The sequence below is a fragment of the Cheilinus undulatus genome, linkage group 18 (assembly GCF_018320785.1).
Source record: "Cheilinus undulatus linkage group 18, ASM1832078v1, whole genome shotgun sequence".
In the NCBI taxonomy this organism is placed as follows: Eukaryota; Metazoa; Chordata; class Actinopteri; order Labriformes; family Labridae; genus Cheilinus; species Cheilinus undulatus.
Genome location: NC_054882.1, coordinates 4,962,861 through 4,978,259, shown reverse-complemented (window position 1 = coordinate 4,978,259; position 15,399 = coordinate 4,962,861). Strand labels below are relative to the sequence as shown.

At 40.0% G+C, this 15,399-nt stretch overlaps 1 protein-coding gene across 6 annotated transcripts in view; it reads left to right on the top strand.

The window, feature by feature from the left end:
- The first annotated feature begins 5,874 nt into the window (after positions 1 to 5,874).
- smoc1 (SPARC related modular calcium binding 1) overlaps positions 5,875 to 15,399 on the top strand; it is a 124,870-nt gene continuing 115,345 nt past the window's right edge. For all 6 annotated transcript variants that reach the window (XM_041811848.1, XM_041811847.1, XM_041811846.1 and 3 more), the window contains exon 1: positions 5,875 to 6,218. In XM_041811848.1, coding sequence (XP_041667782.1) covers positions 6,129 to 6,218 — 90 coding nt within the window. In that variant the 5' untranslated portion in view covers positions 5,875 to 6,128. The remainder of the gene's footprint in view (positions 6,219 to 15,399) is intronic.

Below are 15,399 nucleotides of genomic sequence, written 5' to 3'. Positions count from 1 at the left end.
GAAATCCCTTAACCTGCTAATGAACTAGCTTATCTTCATGTGTGAGTTTCTGTTTGTAGCAGACAGCAGATGTTACATAACAAGTTTGTGGCATGTAGATGGCTTACCTGGTTCAAGGTGTGTAAATGACATTTCCCCGAGGAATCAGCCTTTTATCAATGTGCAGCTGTGTCCTCTCTGCAATGGAGAGTAAACAGCAATCATTAGTCTTATGCACTTGTCACCACATATGCACAGTCAGTGCATTCATAAAGCATTCAGACCCCTTTACTTTTTCAGTTTTGTTATGTTGCAGCCTTATGCTACAGTAAAAAACTGAAATATCACATTGGCATAAGTATCAGACCCTTTGCAAACACAATTTAGCTCAGGTTTCTCCCATTTCTCTAGATCATTGCTGAGATGCTTCTACACCTTGACTGGAGTCCACCTGTGGTAAATTAAATTGTTTGGACATGATATGACACACTCCTATCTATAGAAGGCCTCACAACTGACAGTGATATTGGAGCAAAAACCCAAGCCATAAGGTCAAAGGAGCTGCCTGCAGAGCTCAGAGACAGGATTGTTGACAGGCACAGGTCTGGTGAAGGCTACAAAAAATCTGCTGCACCAAAGGTTCCCAAGAGCACAGTGGCCTCCTTAAATGTCAAATGGTGGAAGTTAAGCACAACCAGGACTCTTCTAAGAGCTGGTCAACTGGCCAAACTGAACAATCAGGGGAGAAGGGCCTCAGTAAGAGAGGAGACCAAGAACCTGATGATCACTCTAACTGAGCTCCAGAGATCTGTGTGGAGATGGGACAAAGTTCCTGAAGGGAACTGCAGCCCTCTGGGCTTTATGGCAGAGTGGATAGCCAGAAGCCTCTCCTCAGTGTAAAACACATGAAAACCACTTTGAGTTTGCTAAAAACTCCACATAAAAGCTGAAGGAGTTTATGAATAATTTCTAGATCTAGATAGTGCTAATCTGCACTGGTCCTGAGAGATTCTACAGTGCTTACTTGTGGTCACATTTGGTTTAAAAGGCATTATGGCAGCAAGGCAGTAGTCAAAAACTGGTACTACAGGGCTACTAGTGGCGGGCAGCTACATAATAGTTTTGACAGAGCATTAGAGCAGGATTTTGGACCTGAAAATATAAAAAATATTAAGATCGCATTCACTGACTAATGTTTTTGGTGCCAACTACTAAGGGTCTGGGTTTAGCCGGCAAATCCTGCACATCCCTGGCAACAACTAGATGAAAACCTCAACTTCTGCCTGCCCCTCAAGAGGCCATACTTCTTTATATCTAACTTAGAGAATCAACATAATTCCAGTCAAAGGATACAAAGGATGGCTTAGAGGTTAGGTCAAGCTCTATGTATGCAGGAGGACTGTGTTTCAGCCTGGACTGTGGTTCCTTTCCTGCATGTCAATCCTCACTCTCTCATCCCTGTTTCCAGCTCTTTCCACTGCCCTGTCTCTAGAAATAAAGAGTTAAGCTTGACACATATCAACTCATGTGTGCATCATTGGCAGCAATAGTCAAGCTCAACTGCATTTCTTTTCATCCCTGGAAAGACCCTTGGAGACCTCCAGAGGATTTTGGGCCCTTGAGACATCCACACCAAGACCAGTGGCTCGTGGCAACCCTAATACCCGCTTGGACAGGACCCTTGGCCATGCTTACTTATCACATTTACTTCTTACTCTGCTCTAAAAGAGCTTTTTATTCTTTTTTGTTTTTACAGATTATTTTCCCATGCAGAGAAATCCAGAGCACTACTGCGGTTCCTCACAGTTTTTGGCCAAAACCAGCCTAAAAGCTCTGCAAAGTAATGTATATTTAGAAATATCTTCCTCTATACAGTTTTCATGAAAAATAAGTTAACCAACTATAGTGCTGTAAACATGTTTAATTTTGCTGTAATGTGGAAATTTTACAATGAGGCCTAATGAGGATTGAGAAACTTTTGGATCAAGCCTCAAGTGGTCACTAGAGGAACTGAAGTTTGAGCTATGTTAACTTCATTCACAGCTCTGGAGGTTGTAGCATGGATATGCTTTAATGGAAGACAGATTATTGTCTTTTTTTTTTGTGCCCTTGTTTCATCCATTTAAGATGAAGTTGATCTTGATATCGAGCAGAACTGGTGCATTGATGCAGAATTAAAATAACCAAAAAAACAAAACAAAACAAAACCCCTAAATGCATTAAAAATAATGAGCCTATTTATAAAGAATGTATAGCTATTTGTGTTTAAATGTATGGAGCTGTTGTACAAGTTTTGTGAAAATTAAATACAAAAGGAGAGCTCAGATACCTGAGAACTGCTGCAGCACATTAATGAAGTATTTGCGTTTTAATACTTCCCATACGTGCTGGCACTCAGCAGAGATGGGGAGGTGATGCCCCAAAGCACCGGAGTGAGACACATCCCACCTCTCACAGCTCTGATAATGATACAACACCAAGTCTCTCTGGTGGTCCAGTAAACAAGATCCAGATATTCCCCAGCCTGTTTAGGCCTCAGTTTGCCCCTTTTCTTTTCCTTCTCTTGCATTTGGCCTGACCCTCTTCATGAATTCTCTCCTTCCTCTTAGAGAAAATCATTGCGTGGTGCACACAGAAATCATTAATGTTGACCCTAATTGTGCCAATTCCAGCAGCTCAATAGCTCTAATTACAAGGCTCTTCACTGAGGCCCTCAAAAAGCTGCTGAACTGTCATCGGCAACAATTAAAAAATATCTATAGGGACAAAGACGCAGAGAGAAGGGGATGAAGGGTGGGGAGCTGGGGGAGGTGAGGGGGTTACCCATTCCAGCAAAGGGTGACCGGATGGCCCTTTTCAGCTCTTAAATGCCCCGTTTTTGAAGCCGGACACCTGCACTCAGCACTGGGCTTCCCTCGCTCACACTCTTTGAGTCCCTTCACCTTCTTTTTAACTCGCTCTCAATGGTTCACACAAAGTCTCTGAAAGGGAAAAGAAGGAGAAAGAGAGAGAGAAAATGGAAAGTGAGGAAGAGAGAGCAACAACTTAAAGAGTTTGTGAGACGACTACAGGTTTTGGACTAGTTTTATAAGTCCTGTTCTTCAAGGAGAGAAAGTTAAGCAAGTAACTAGCTAAAGAGGGAGTTTTCAGACACATAATACATGAGGAAATTTGCAATATATTGTTATATAAAAACATGCAATATCACGTAAAGGTGGCACAAAGTATCATTTGCAAAATGCACCTTAAGTAACAAAAGTACACACTCTGTTAAAGCAGAAAAATACTACATGGTCTGCATGATACCGTTAGATATTTCAGCTGACTAGGTTATAATCAGTGACAGTGTATATAAAGAAAATACGGCATATTTGATACTTTTTAAGAACTTTTTCAAGACATTCCTTATAATTCATTGGATCTTCATGTCTAACACGTTTCATTAACAACACAGTTTCATGTTTTTTTGCTGATAGACAAAAATGTGACAATAAAAAAAATAAATTACTGGTAGTAGTTCTTACTGTAGTGTATAAATAAGTGTTTTTGGCAGAAAAAAGGGCTGACAATAGAAATTCTTATTTCTAACTCAAACCTTAAAGGAGTTGCACCACAGTTTAGAAGTACCTGCAGTATTTACAAAGATAAAGTCTAACAGTATACATTTAGATCTAAAAAAAAAATGTGTTTGAAGGTTTTAAGTTTAAATCTGGTGACTCAAATCTGTTGAATAAACAAACATGTAAAACATTTTGTGTATTTTCTTTAAAATAAAGGATGTTAAAGTGCTGAAAGAGTGAATGCTCAAGCGGAGCAGAAGAATATGACACATGAACAATATCTGAAGCACTAAAATTATTACAATTCAGTAAATTTGACTATTAAAATTCTAAAAATTGCTTCTAGATGAAGAAAAAAGGATACACTGGGGAAACTAAACACAAACAAAAACTAATTGTAAGAATCATATATCTTACAACCTTTAACACGAATAATATCGACTTTTAGTTTAGATTATTGTGAAGATGTGTATCTATATTTCGTTATTGTTCTAAAACATAAAATACAGTTATTTAATTTTTCCCAAAAGAGTTTTCTGTTTTTGGTGTATTGGTATGCATTGGCTAATGTCTGAAAACAAACAAGTTGAAATAAACCTGCATCAAACCTAATTAAATGGCCACTGATGCACCATGGGATATAGTTAGTGTTTGCAGGCAAAAGAATTTCATAATCCTTGCCAAAGCTCTGCGTGTTTGGCCGTGTATTTTTAAATGCTGATTTAGTAAAACAACAAAGAAAAACGTGGCTCTCGTTGTCTCTTGCACCAGTAATAAATCCTTAGGCCAACCCAGGAGCATGCTGGTCTTCTACATTCCTACCTACTGACCTACCTGGATCACCTTAGGTGCCAGTGTTATCAAATCACCAAATCAAACTAAAATACCAAAAATGCAAAACTAAATATGCTCCTTCAGAGCATTTTAAACTTTTAGGATGAGTAAAGAAAAGACTGCAGCTGACGTAAGTCTGTTGGTCCTAAAAATAGACAAAAATCAAACATACAGCAGACAAAGGCCGATAATTAGTGAGTAAAAGAAAACACATTGTATTTGTTTGACTTTATGATTGGTGTGGCAGTAGCTCGGTCTTTATGGTCTTGAGTAGAGAACCAGGGAGTTGCTGATTCAGGTCCCAGTACAGACCAAGACTATGGAATTGGTGTATTTGTTGGAAAGGTGCCTGCTAACTTTTCATGCACTGCCAAGCTGCCCTTGAGCAAGGCACTGAGCCTCCAACTGCTTGGGTGCTCGTTCATGTGCAGCGCCTGGCTCTGAAATCTGTCAGTGCATGCCCATAGGTATTTTTGTGTGTGTCTGTGTGTTCGTAGCAGAGGATCAAACTGACTTTCCACTTAAGGATAAATAAGGTCTACTTTGGGGTACAGATGGCCTAGTGGTTTAACTGTGTATTATGTATGGAAGCTAGTCTTTCAATCAAGCAGTGCAGGTTTGAGTCTGACATGTGGCTCTTTTCCCACGTGTCATTCCCCACTCTCTCTCCCTGATTTCTTTCACCATCCGCTGCCCTGAGTGCAAAGTAATCTGAGCATTTCCATAAAACAGAAGAGGAGACTAAGGACAAACTAATTAAACAGACTATCTTGTCTACTTTTCCAGACTTCAGAGACTAAACTGACCATTCCAGTTGTCACTCATCAGGCTCCTGCAGTATTTAAAGTACAACATAGAAAAGTTATAATTATGCAACCATAAGGGGCTTTATAAAGATCAGCATTAAAAAAGCCAGTGGCTTTTCCCTGGTCTTTGGATATAAAATAGTTTGCTCCAAAAATCTGTTAGAAAAGGTTTTAAGTGTCACACATGCTTGTTGTTGCCCAGTCATCCACTGAACCCTCACACTGCATGTCCAAGACACACACCAACACCCGGAGCCACATCTACAAACACAGGCGGCCCCCTGCTGTGCTCCTGACAGCTATTGACTTTCCTCAATAGATGTTCTCCTTTGTGAGCCAAGTACACGGGCTAAATGTCACGGCAGCAGGATCCTGGCCTCTTTAAGAGCTTTCTGTGTCTCTGAAAGGGGACGAGAACCGAAGATTTGACTTCACAATCCCCCTGCCATTGTGCCTCTTCATAAAGACTGCTGATAATACTCTGAGTGTCCCCGCAGCTGCTGAGTCTGCCGCTCCGCTGCTCGGACTGACCACAGTACATTTCTCTCCTCTGCTGGGAGGAGTGGGCGCGGCTCCAGTGCCCTCCCTTTGATGCTATTGGTCGCTCAGAGTGTCAGTCAGGGCTGCCTTTCCCCTCCTCTGCTTTTAAATGAAGTTGCAATGGATACTGCGCGATTCAACCTGTAGCAGCCGAGATGAACAGCTGGTCCTCCGCTGTGGATAAAAACCGAATCACCATGGTCACCGCTGCGTCATGATCTCTCATCCTCCGCGTGGCATTCGTTTCGGAGAAGCAGACAGAGGAAAATAACAGACAGGAAAGCAGAGAGAAGGTGTCTGGAGCGTGTTATTTCATTGGACCTGTTGATCATCAGTGTGACAGACGGACGCACAGACTCTACCTGCCGCTCCCTGCTCTGCACCGCTCTGCGCGCACCGATCATCAATTATGTTATTGTCAAGTTTCCTTCTCTTCACCTTTTCTCACTTTTTGGCGCCTTACCTGCCGCAAGTCTCCGCACAGAAGCCTGGCTCACGGGTGAGTGCATACCTGTTGTGTGTTGGCTTACTCTCTTCCTTTCTATGGAGGATTGGAGTTTGAATAAACGCGACAAAGGAGGCAACGTAACCGTGCGTAATGAGCCCGATTACGCACAGCTCTGAAACAAGAATAAACCATGACAATAGTCACTGTATCTTTCTAGAAAGATGGAAGCACGTGGCGGATTGATGTGATGTAGCTGGAATACAGTTGAGACCAATGAAAGTTAACACTGGTAAAAATGAATGGTGTGAGTGTCAGAAAAGTCCTACAAATTCATCCAAACAGCCAGCAAGTGCTGTCGGATTAAAAAAAACCCTCTAAACTGAAACTCGATGATTCAAAACCACAAGTGTTAAAGTAAGATGGTAAATCCAGCTCGAAGATTCACTTAACACATCGCATTTAGCTCCTGCTTTCGTCTCCTGCGTTATTAATTTATGAATGAAAATGGATGTTTATCTCGACGCTTTAAATTACTAGAAGCTTTGTGTTCTTCCGTTATGTCGTTTAAGTAAGACGTTACGTTGAGGACTTAAAAAGTCTATTCTCCATAGTGTTGTGTGATAAACTTGGTTTGTTCTATTTTTTTAGCACCAGCACGCCATTTATTCTGGTTACACCATAATCGGTCTCTGGTTAAATACAAGTAATTTAACATATAAGAAGCCTACCTGATAATTAAAAGGCATTCCAGGTCCCTGGCGGCCATTTTTGTTCTAATAAACGCAGATACAAATAAATTAGCTAACTGTTTGTTAACATGCTGCACCACTACTGGAGCTACGATTTTAGCTAGCAAAACTAACACGTCTAGTCTAAATGACTCAATATCAGATCAACAGTTAGACATAAATGTTTGAATTTGGGTGAAAAGTTTCTCAAAAATATATCACATGACTTAATAATACTTTTACAAAGAAAAATTTATCATAAAATATTTTAGCAGACCCAATAACATTAACTTACCACAAGAGCTGCAGAATACACACTGTCACAAATATAAATTAAATAAAATGGTATGTTATCAATGACAGAAGTTTAGGTCTCTCATAGCCACTCTTAGTGTTTAGCTCCAAAAATGCTTCAACATTAACAAAAGAAAAGAAAAAGTAGCTAACGCTTGGTTAACAAGAGATTAGAAATGAAGCTACGTTTTAGCTAGCAAAGCTACCTTGTGGATTCTAAAATACTAAATAATACATTAGTAGATTTACAGAAATGTTCGATATCTGATAAGTTTCTTCTAAATATATACTGCACATATTTAGATATTATCTTTGCCAGGCAATACAAATTTATTTTAAAGTTTTTTGGCAAAACTATTACAAATCAAACCACTTTGTTAAACCGAACAAGTTGAAAAACTCAAAATATCTGTCGTAAGGAATTTAAGTTTTAAAGTACTGAAAATCTGAACAGTCACGCCACCCAATGTAAGCTAACGAAGACTGAAAGGTGACCTTTGACCCTGAAATCGCTCTTTAACAGAGTTCAATACTGCGTCCTTGCTGTGTTGAAGTTGGTCCCCAGTGGTGGGACTTAACTAACTGAGTGGGTAACTTCACCCAGGGTGCATGAGACAAGGCAGAGCAGTTAAGCCCAGCTTTCCCAGTTATTTTCCTTCCACTGCTTTGTAAATGGGTATGAATGTGTATGAATGGGATTATCAATTCTATATATCAGCCTCTGCCATTAGTGTGTATGTGGAGTTGATGGAGTGAATGGAGTGTATGGGTAGGTGTGACCTGTGACAGTCTGCACAAAGGCTTTCTGGGAAAACTATGCAGATTAAGGGTCAAATAATTTGAGTACAATGACTAAAATACTGAAAGTGATTGAGTACTGTTAACTCAAAACTGTTCTATCAACTCTGAAAGAGCTGAAATGGCTATTCCAGAATTTTTTAAAGATAATTTTTTGGGCTTTTCGCCTTTATTTGGATAGTACAGCTGAAGAGAGATTAGAATTATTGGGAGAGAGAGTGTGGGAAGACATGCACCAAACAACACCGGGACCAAGAATCGATCCCATTACCAGTGCTTTGAGGACTATGGCCTGGGCACCTGCTCTACCTACTGAGCTAATTAAAGCCTGCAATTTTGGAATTTTACATTAACACAACTTGTTTTTTTAAACAACCTTTTACTGTTCGTTTCTACAGTGTCCCACAGGGACAACATAGTGAAGAAAGTCAACCGTACACCAGCTAGAAGCCTGCAGAAGTATTAATGTTACTTGAAGTAGCATTATTTATACATCATAAGCAATATTCATACAAAGCTGTAAAGTAAGTGCATATGATGGGGACTGATGGAAAGTGAAATCATCATCAATCCTTTACAGGAAGTTAGTTTTTAATAAGGTAATATGGTTTCATTGTTGCTGAGTGGCAAGAAAAACACTTGGAATTTTAAGGCTTTATTTTAAGGACCTGCTCCTTCAACTTGCAGACGATTACATTAAAGATGCAGCCACTGGTTAGTTACATTGTTGACAAGTCAAAGTTTTGAAATCAAGACAATCCGTTCTGTCACAAGGTGCAAGATGAGATCATCAATTGTGTGTGAGTTTGTGTGTGGGGAGCAATCAGAAACACAGAGAATTTTAATTTTGGGTTTGGACCCAAGTAGGTCATAAAGCCACCGTCAGTCACAAAGGTGTAGAAGTGGAAAAAGTACCAGTCAACTCAAATAAAAGTACAGTAACTGGTTAAAATTTAGTTTAGTTCAGGTAAAAGTACTAGACTAAAAATATACTCAAGTAAAAATAAAAAGTAAGTCTTTTAAAGTACTGAGTCGCTACTTTTCATAGCCAAAGAGATTTCACAGTGAAATAAAACTATTGGCCTATGTCAGCTGTAATTATTTGCCTATACCGGCTGTAAATAATAGCCTATATCTGCCATTAATAGTGGCCTATATCTGCTGTAAATAATGGCTGAAACAAGTGTAAATATTGTCCTATATCATCAGTAAATATCAGTCTATATCAGCTGTAAATAATGTAGGTAGCTGTGAATATCTATCCTTTAGAAGCTGTATGAGCCTGTATCACCTGTCAATAATGGCCTTCATCAGCTGTAAATATTAGCCGATACCAAATATAAACAATGGACCATATCTGCCTTGAATAGTGGGCTATACAGGCTGTAAATAGTGGCCTAAAGCAGTTGTAAATAATGTACAATATTGTCTGTTAATATCAACCTTCACTGGCTGCAAACAATGGCCTATGTTGGCTATATATAGTGGCCTTTATCGGCTGTAAATATCAATCTGTATCAGCTGTAGTAAATGGCCTATATAACCTGTTAATAGTGGCCCTATATTAGCTGTAAATATCCGCCTGTAGATGTGGGCCTTATTACTTGACAGTAATGGCCTTCATTAGCTGTAGATATTAGCCTATAACAAATGTAAAACAATGGACCATATCTGCTCTGAATAGTGGCCCATACAGGCGGTAACTAGTGGCCTATAAAAGCTTCAAATGTTAGCCTATAGCAGCTGTAAATATTCAGCTGTCTGTGCTGAATAAGTCAGTCAGTGCCTTGGTTAGAAATTAGCGTTACATGATTTAGCCTACTTTAAATTTTATTCCCATTTTCTGGTTCAAAACAGTACAAGACTGTGCTGTTCATAGAGCTGCTATCAGTGCTATCAGTTCATAGTTGTTTACATTGGATCTATTTAGCAATTTAGCTGGCCTTTCATGTGCATCCTTATTTAGGACACACTGAAAACGCTCCGTGACCCATTTTTGAGTGCCGACCCACCACTTGGGAAGCACAGGTCTAATCATGTAGAGCCATTAGAGGATTAAACTCTGGTCTTGATTGTTGGCAACATTTAAACCAAACAGTATGTACTGTGTGTGTACTCTCTGTTTAGGATTCCTGGCCTACATGCATGACAGATTGTTGTTTTCCAGAATAAGGAGCACAGTTATTTTGTTCACTGACCAGAGTTTAACCTGCATATCCTCCTTCACAGCATCCTTTCTCTCATCCATTTGCTCCTCTAGGACAGATCTTTGTCACTATCATGTCTCCAAATCTCTCTTTTCTTCCACACTGCTTTATTTGTTCCTCCTCTCCCTGAATATTTCTCACAAACACCCCTGGCGCTGTCTGTCCGGGCAGAGAGAGGGGGATAAGTGATGGGGCGCAGCATTGTTTCACAGATGCTGTGTAATATTTGTGGTCAGTGGAGGGGAGGATGACTCGGGGAGAGGAAGGAGGGTGAATTTGTTTGACTTGCTCACATACTGGAACTATTTCACAACATCTTTGAAATACCCCCCTCGCTCACACAAGATGGCTCTATACAGAGGGTCAATGTGACTTTTATATTTCTGTAATCTCTCTTTGTTCCTCCTTCAGTAAGTTTTCCCAAAAAGAGGAAATATTGTAGTGAAGTGTATTGATGTTTGTTGTGTTTAGTTTGTGGTTCGCCACATAGGATAACACAAGAAGTGTTATGAGGTTTCGGAAATCGGAAGAAAGGTGATTCTTCTTGGAGCTGTCTAGCTGTGGTAAAGCTGCCGTTCCTCTTTCTTCCTGTTTGAGCTTTAGTTAAAGGATTTCATGCTCCTCTGCAGGCTGAGAAACTCTATCACCCTCAGCCTTAGGAAACCCTCAAAACCACACTGGACTAACTCCAAAATACAGGCCGATGTCGATTTGAAAACAAGGCTGCTTCTTAGTCAGAGAAAAGTTGAAAGTTTGGGGACAAAAGCTTTTCAGCAGAGTTGGCAAAAAACGCAGAGAACTTGGCCGAGGTTTGGTGAGAAGTCATCGCATCTCTATCAACTTAATCCCTTTAAAACTAAAGCCCTCATGTATCCACTTCATCCTCTTTCTGGTCTGAATCAGGCACTAACAAGGAAAAGTCACTGGGCCTTACTTACACCAGCAAGATACTTCTTACATTGCTCACCGCTGCTGTAATACCAGATATCACGCCCCCACCTTCCACGTTATATCAGGGGTGAAAACTGTTGCTAACTTTGCAGCATAGCAACACTGCTTTCTCATTTCCCTGCAGGCTCTATGATGCAACAGGTCCAACATTTCTCATAACTGGTTGAAATGACTAATTAGGACGCAGTAAAGCTGCAGACAGTTTGAACTTTTTGCCTTGCAATCAGCGCTGTTCATACAGGTCAGACATGTTGCCCATCCCAGTCTAATTCTTGAGAGAAATACTTTATTCATAGTCTACACCAGGGCTGCCCAAACTACGGCCCAGGGGCCAACTGCGGCCTTTTTAATCAGCCTGTAGTTGGTTCTTAAAATAAAACGAAATATGGCCCACGTAAGAACATGAAGCTTGAAATCGACTTTAACATACATCTCAGTTTTGACATAAGGTTGTGATGCCATAGATTCTGTAAACAAAAATTTTGACAAGAATTGCTTATGTACGATTTTTATGAACAGTTTGAGATGCCAGTGTAAATGCCACACAGACTTAACAATGAAGTTAATGAAAATATGATGACTACAGACAAAAAGGTAACGGCAGCAAAGAGAAGCACAAACGGTGCTCATTTTCTCTGCTATCTGCTCTGGCTAAAGGTATGATGTACAAACCAAATCACAATATAATATGCTCTAAAGCAGGGGTTCTCAACTGGTGAGTTGGGACCCAAAAGTGGGTCACGAAGCCATTTTCAGTGGGTTTTCAATGCACACCTACATTTGTTTTTATTGTTCCTTTTTTTGATACCTCATTAAATACCGTACTGTGGACTTGTTACCGCGGTATTACCGTACTGTGAGATTTTACCATCCCTAGCTACAAATGTATGCCTGGAAAAAAATGTGGCAAAAAGTTTATGAAACGCTTTATTTTGGTGAAAAGGTCCCCATCACTTTTTTTGGCATCCTTTGTTCCCTTTCAAGTCCAAAGTACCACATTTTTTGTTAAAAACATTTGGGTATGATTAAAAAAAAAAAAAAAAAAAAAAAAAAAATTACACAGAAATTTGGGCTGTGATTGGTCAACAGGGAGGTGATAGTGGGTCCTGACTCCAGGCTTGCTGCTGTGAAGTATACTAGATTGATTTGGCAAACTTATATTCACTAAAGAGGAGCAAGGTGGTTCAGTTATCCTTTTATTTTTCTGTATGTGACCGTAAGTGAAAAAGTTTGTACACTCCTGGTCTAAACCCTAGAGGAGGGGAACCCCAGGTTGGATGACATGTATATCTGATGAAATGTGAAGAAGTTTGCATTTTCAAATCATGAAATCAACAATGAACTGTAAAAGTTTTATTCTTTTAAAAACATTTCCCTATTACAGCTTTAGGCCAAGCTTACGCTACAGGAGATTTCGGTTGATACCCAATTAACCTCTTTGAATAGAACTGGAAGAAATCTGATCTGTCCATTATCTGATAATATATTACCTGATAATCTGACTTTAATATACTGAATGGCATACAAATTTGTTGAGGCTGCAGCAGCAGTTCTAAATTTAAATCTGAACGTGACTTGATTTAAAAATAAGTTGGAGCTTTTGCCAAGAAGAGTTGGAACATTTTAATGTTAAAGACGAGTTTGGCTGATAGACTCTTAACTCAAACAGAACAGATGGTGTAAAGAAATCAAAGACGCTTTAATGCAGCAATAGTCTATTTGTGTGCATAATTATGCAACTAGGTATTTTAGCATGCTACGTATACTAAATGTTTAGAGTGAGATGTTTTGCTCACAGGGAGCATGAGAGCGCCCCCTTGTGCCAGCCGCAGAAAAAACACTTTGACGTATATATATATACGTCAGTGGAACTCAATGAGTTAATAGGATGAATGGTGTTTATCCCATTTCCACAGAGCACCTTGGATACTAGGGTTCTGCACAATTTAACTTTGATAGCGGGCCACGATTCTCACATGAGAGGTGTGTAAGGCTTTATTAGCCCACACACCTGCCTTCGGCTGAAAAGAAGCCAGTTAGCCTGTCTGATATGACAACTGAGGCTCGTGGCTAGGCTACTGATCGATTTCAAAGGGCCAGTTTAGCATACTACCACTGATGGAAGTTTTTCTTAAAGTGGCGGTCTCCCCTCCAGTTCTCCTTGAACATTTTCTTATCTACATTCATTAAATTTAACCTTGCAGAGCTGATGGACTCAGATCCATCTTGCAAAGTTTTCAGCAAATGTGCTAGTTTCAGGTCAGAGAATCACTCGATCAATCAGCATAATTCAGAAGGAAAGAGGTAGTAGCCATGGGCTTGGTTTAAGTGAAGCGACTGCAAGCCTGTAAACAATGGCAGCCAGTGAAGAGGTTAGTGTGGATGCAGCAGTTTGATCAGAACTGGACAAAATGTCTTTATGAAACAAGAGAGAAACAAAAAACACTGAAGGCTTTTCTTGGTGGAAAAGATGTTTTTCTCTTCCATCGACTGGCTTCAGAAAGAGTTTGATTTTTGGTCCCATGTCATGTTTATCTGAAATAGTCTATAAATGCCATTCTTATAGGATTGAAAATCACATTTATCTGCAGGTCAAAACTACTACATCACAATATTGTCAGTTTTCTTCTTCCTTTGTTCCAGAAGTCGTAACAAGGCAGGCAGTGGGCACACAGGCAAATTAGAGAAATCTTTTCTTCCAGGAAGGATTTATTCTGAAGTTAGGGCTACAAAAAAGAGGATGACACCTCATTTAACCCGCCTATCCTTAATCCACCTTCATCGGATCAGCCTGTTAGAGCCAGAGGTGGATGTGATGAGCCGCCGACCTGCATACTTCAATGACGGCATCAGTAAAGACTCATAAAGTCACTGGAAAACAAACATAAACAGCAAGGCCTGAGCGACAGAGTGGCCAAGACTGCATACCTCCAGCTTTGGAGAGCAGAGCTGTGGTTCAAAAGCAGGAGAGCCTTTTTATTGGTGTGAGGTAGATCACAGCTTCAGTGCAGGTGTGACTGGTCTGCACGTGTTGATGCAGGCGGTGTATGGCTGCAGGTGTTGGTGTGTGAGCGCTGTACGGTCAGCTAATGACTCTTTATTGTGCTTACAGTGCGCTGAGGAATGGGGGTCAGGAACTCCACCGCCTTTCTGAGGAACCATTCAAAGAAATGTTGAGTTATATATGGTCAATTTCACTGTAAACTTTTAAAATGTTAATTAGGGGGATATGGACCAAAAATCATAGATGTAAGATGTATTCAGATATTTCTGTCTGTACAGAAATAACAAATGGTTGTCACAGATAGGGGGGGTAATGGTTCACAGAGGTCACCGCTCAGCAGGTTTGGTTAAACAGAAAAACAAAAAGCAACAAGAAGTTCTGGATGCATAGTTCTGTGTTTGTCTTATTTATTATTTGAACTGCCAGTTGTGATTGATCGAGTTTGTTCCGTTTTAAACTACCGTGATAGTTGGAATAGTCTGTGGCAGATTGAACATCAACAAAAAGAGCAAAACAAAATGATACAAAATTAAAAAGCAACCCAAAAATCAGTAACATCTCCTGATTTGACATTTTGAAGCAAATATGACAGGAAGAGCAAACTATATGAAACACATCCTGAAGTGATGTATTATACTTCTGACTGATAAAGTGTGCAGTCACGTAGATAAAGAACGGCAGATTTTATGGTTATTTGTGCTAAATCAGCGCTCATGTAGTGGACCACAGTACTGAAAGAACAGTGACATTGTGATGAGGCTTGAGCACTTTTTCATTTGTTTTTAAAATATTTTTCTTCATCTTTGCCTTTATTTTACTGAGTAAAGTAGACAGAGTCAGAGACAAGGATGACAAAGTGGAGGAGAGACATGTGGGAAAGGAGCCACAGGCCGGACATGCACCCGTCCTGCTCACATACACAGGATGTGACCTTATTACCAGGTCATCTGAGCACCCAAAGGCTTGAGCACTACTGATACATAATCAAAGCTGGAGTCCTCTGGCACTGGTATCCACACCTAGTCTTTAAATTGTATCAGCTTCACTTATGAAAAAAGTAAAAGAAAGCTCCATCTGTTGGTCAAAGGGTATTCTGGAAAATGAAATAGCTCAGAGGCTGATGAAGCAGATTGAGAAGAGAAACGATAACCTCCAAACAATGGCTTTTCTTTGGCTGTTGTCTGTTGGAAACAACAGTCTGTAGATGCAGTATTTACAGAAATCAGCCCTGGGTTTATCCCTCCAATCAG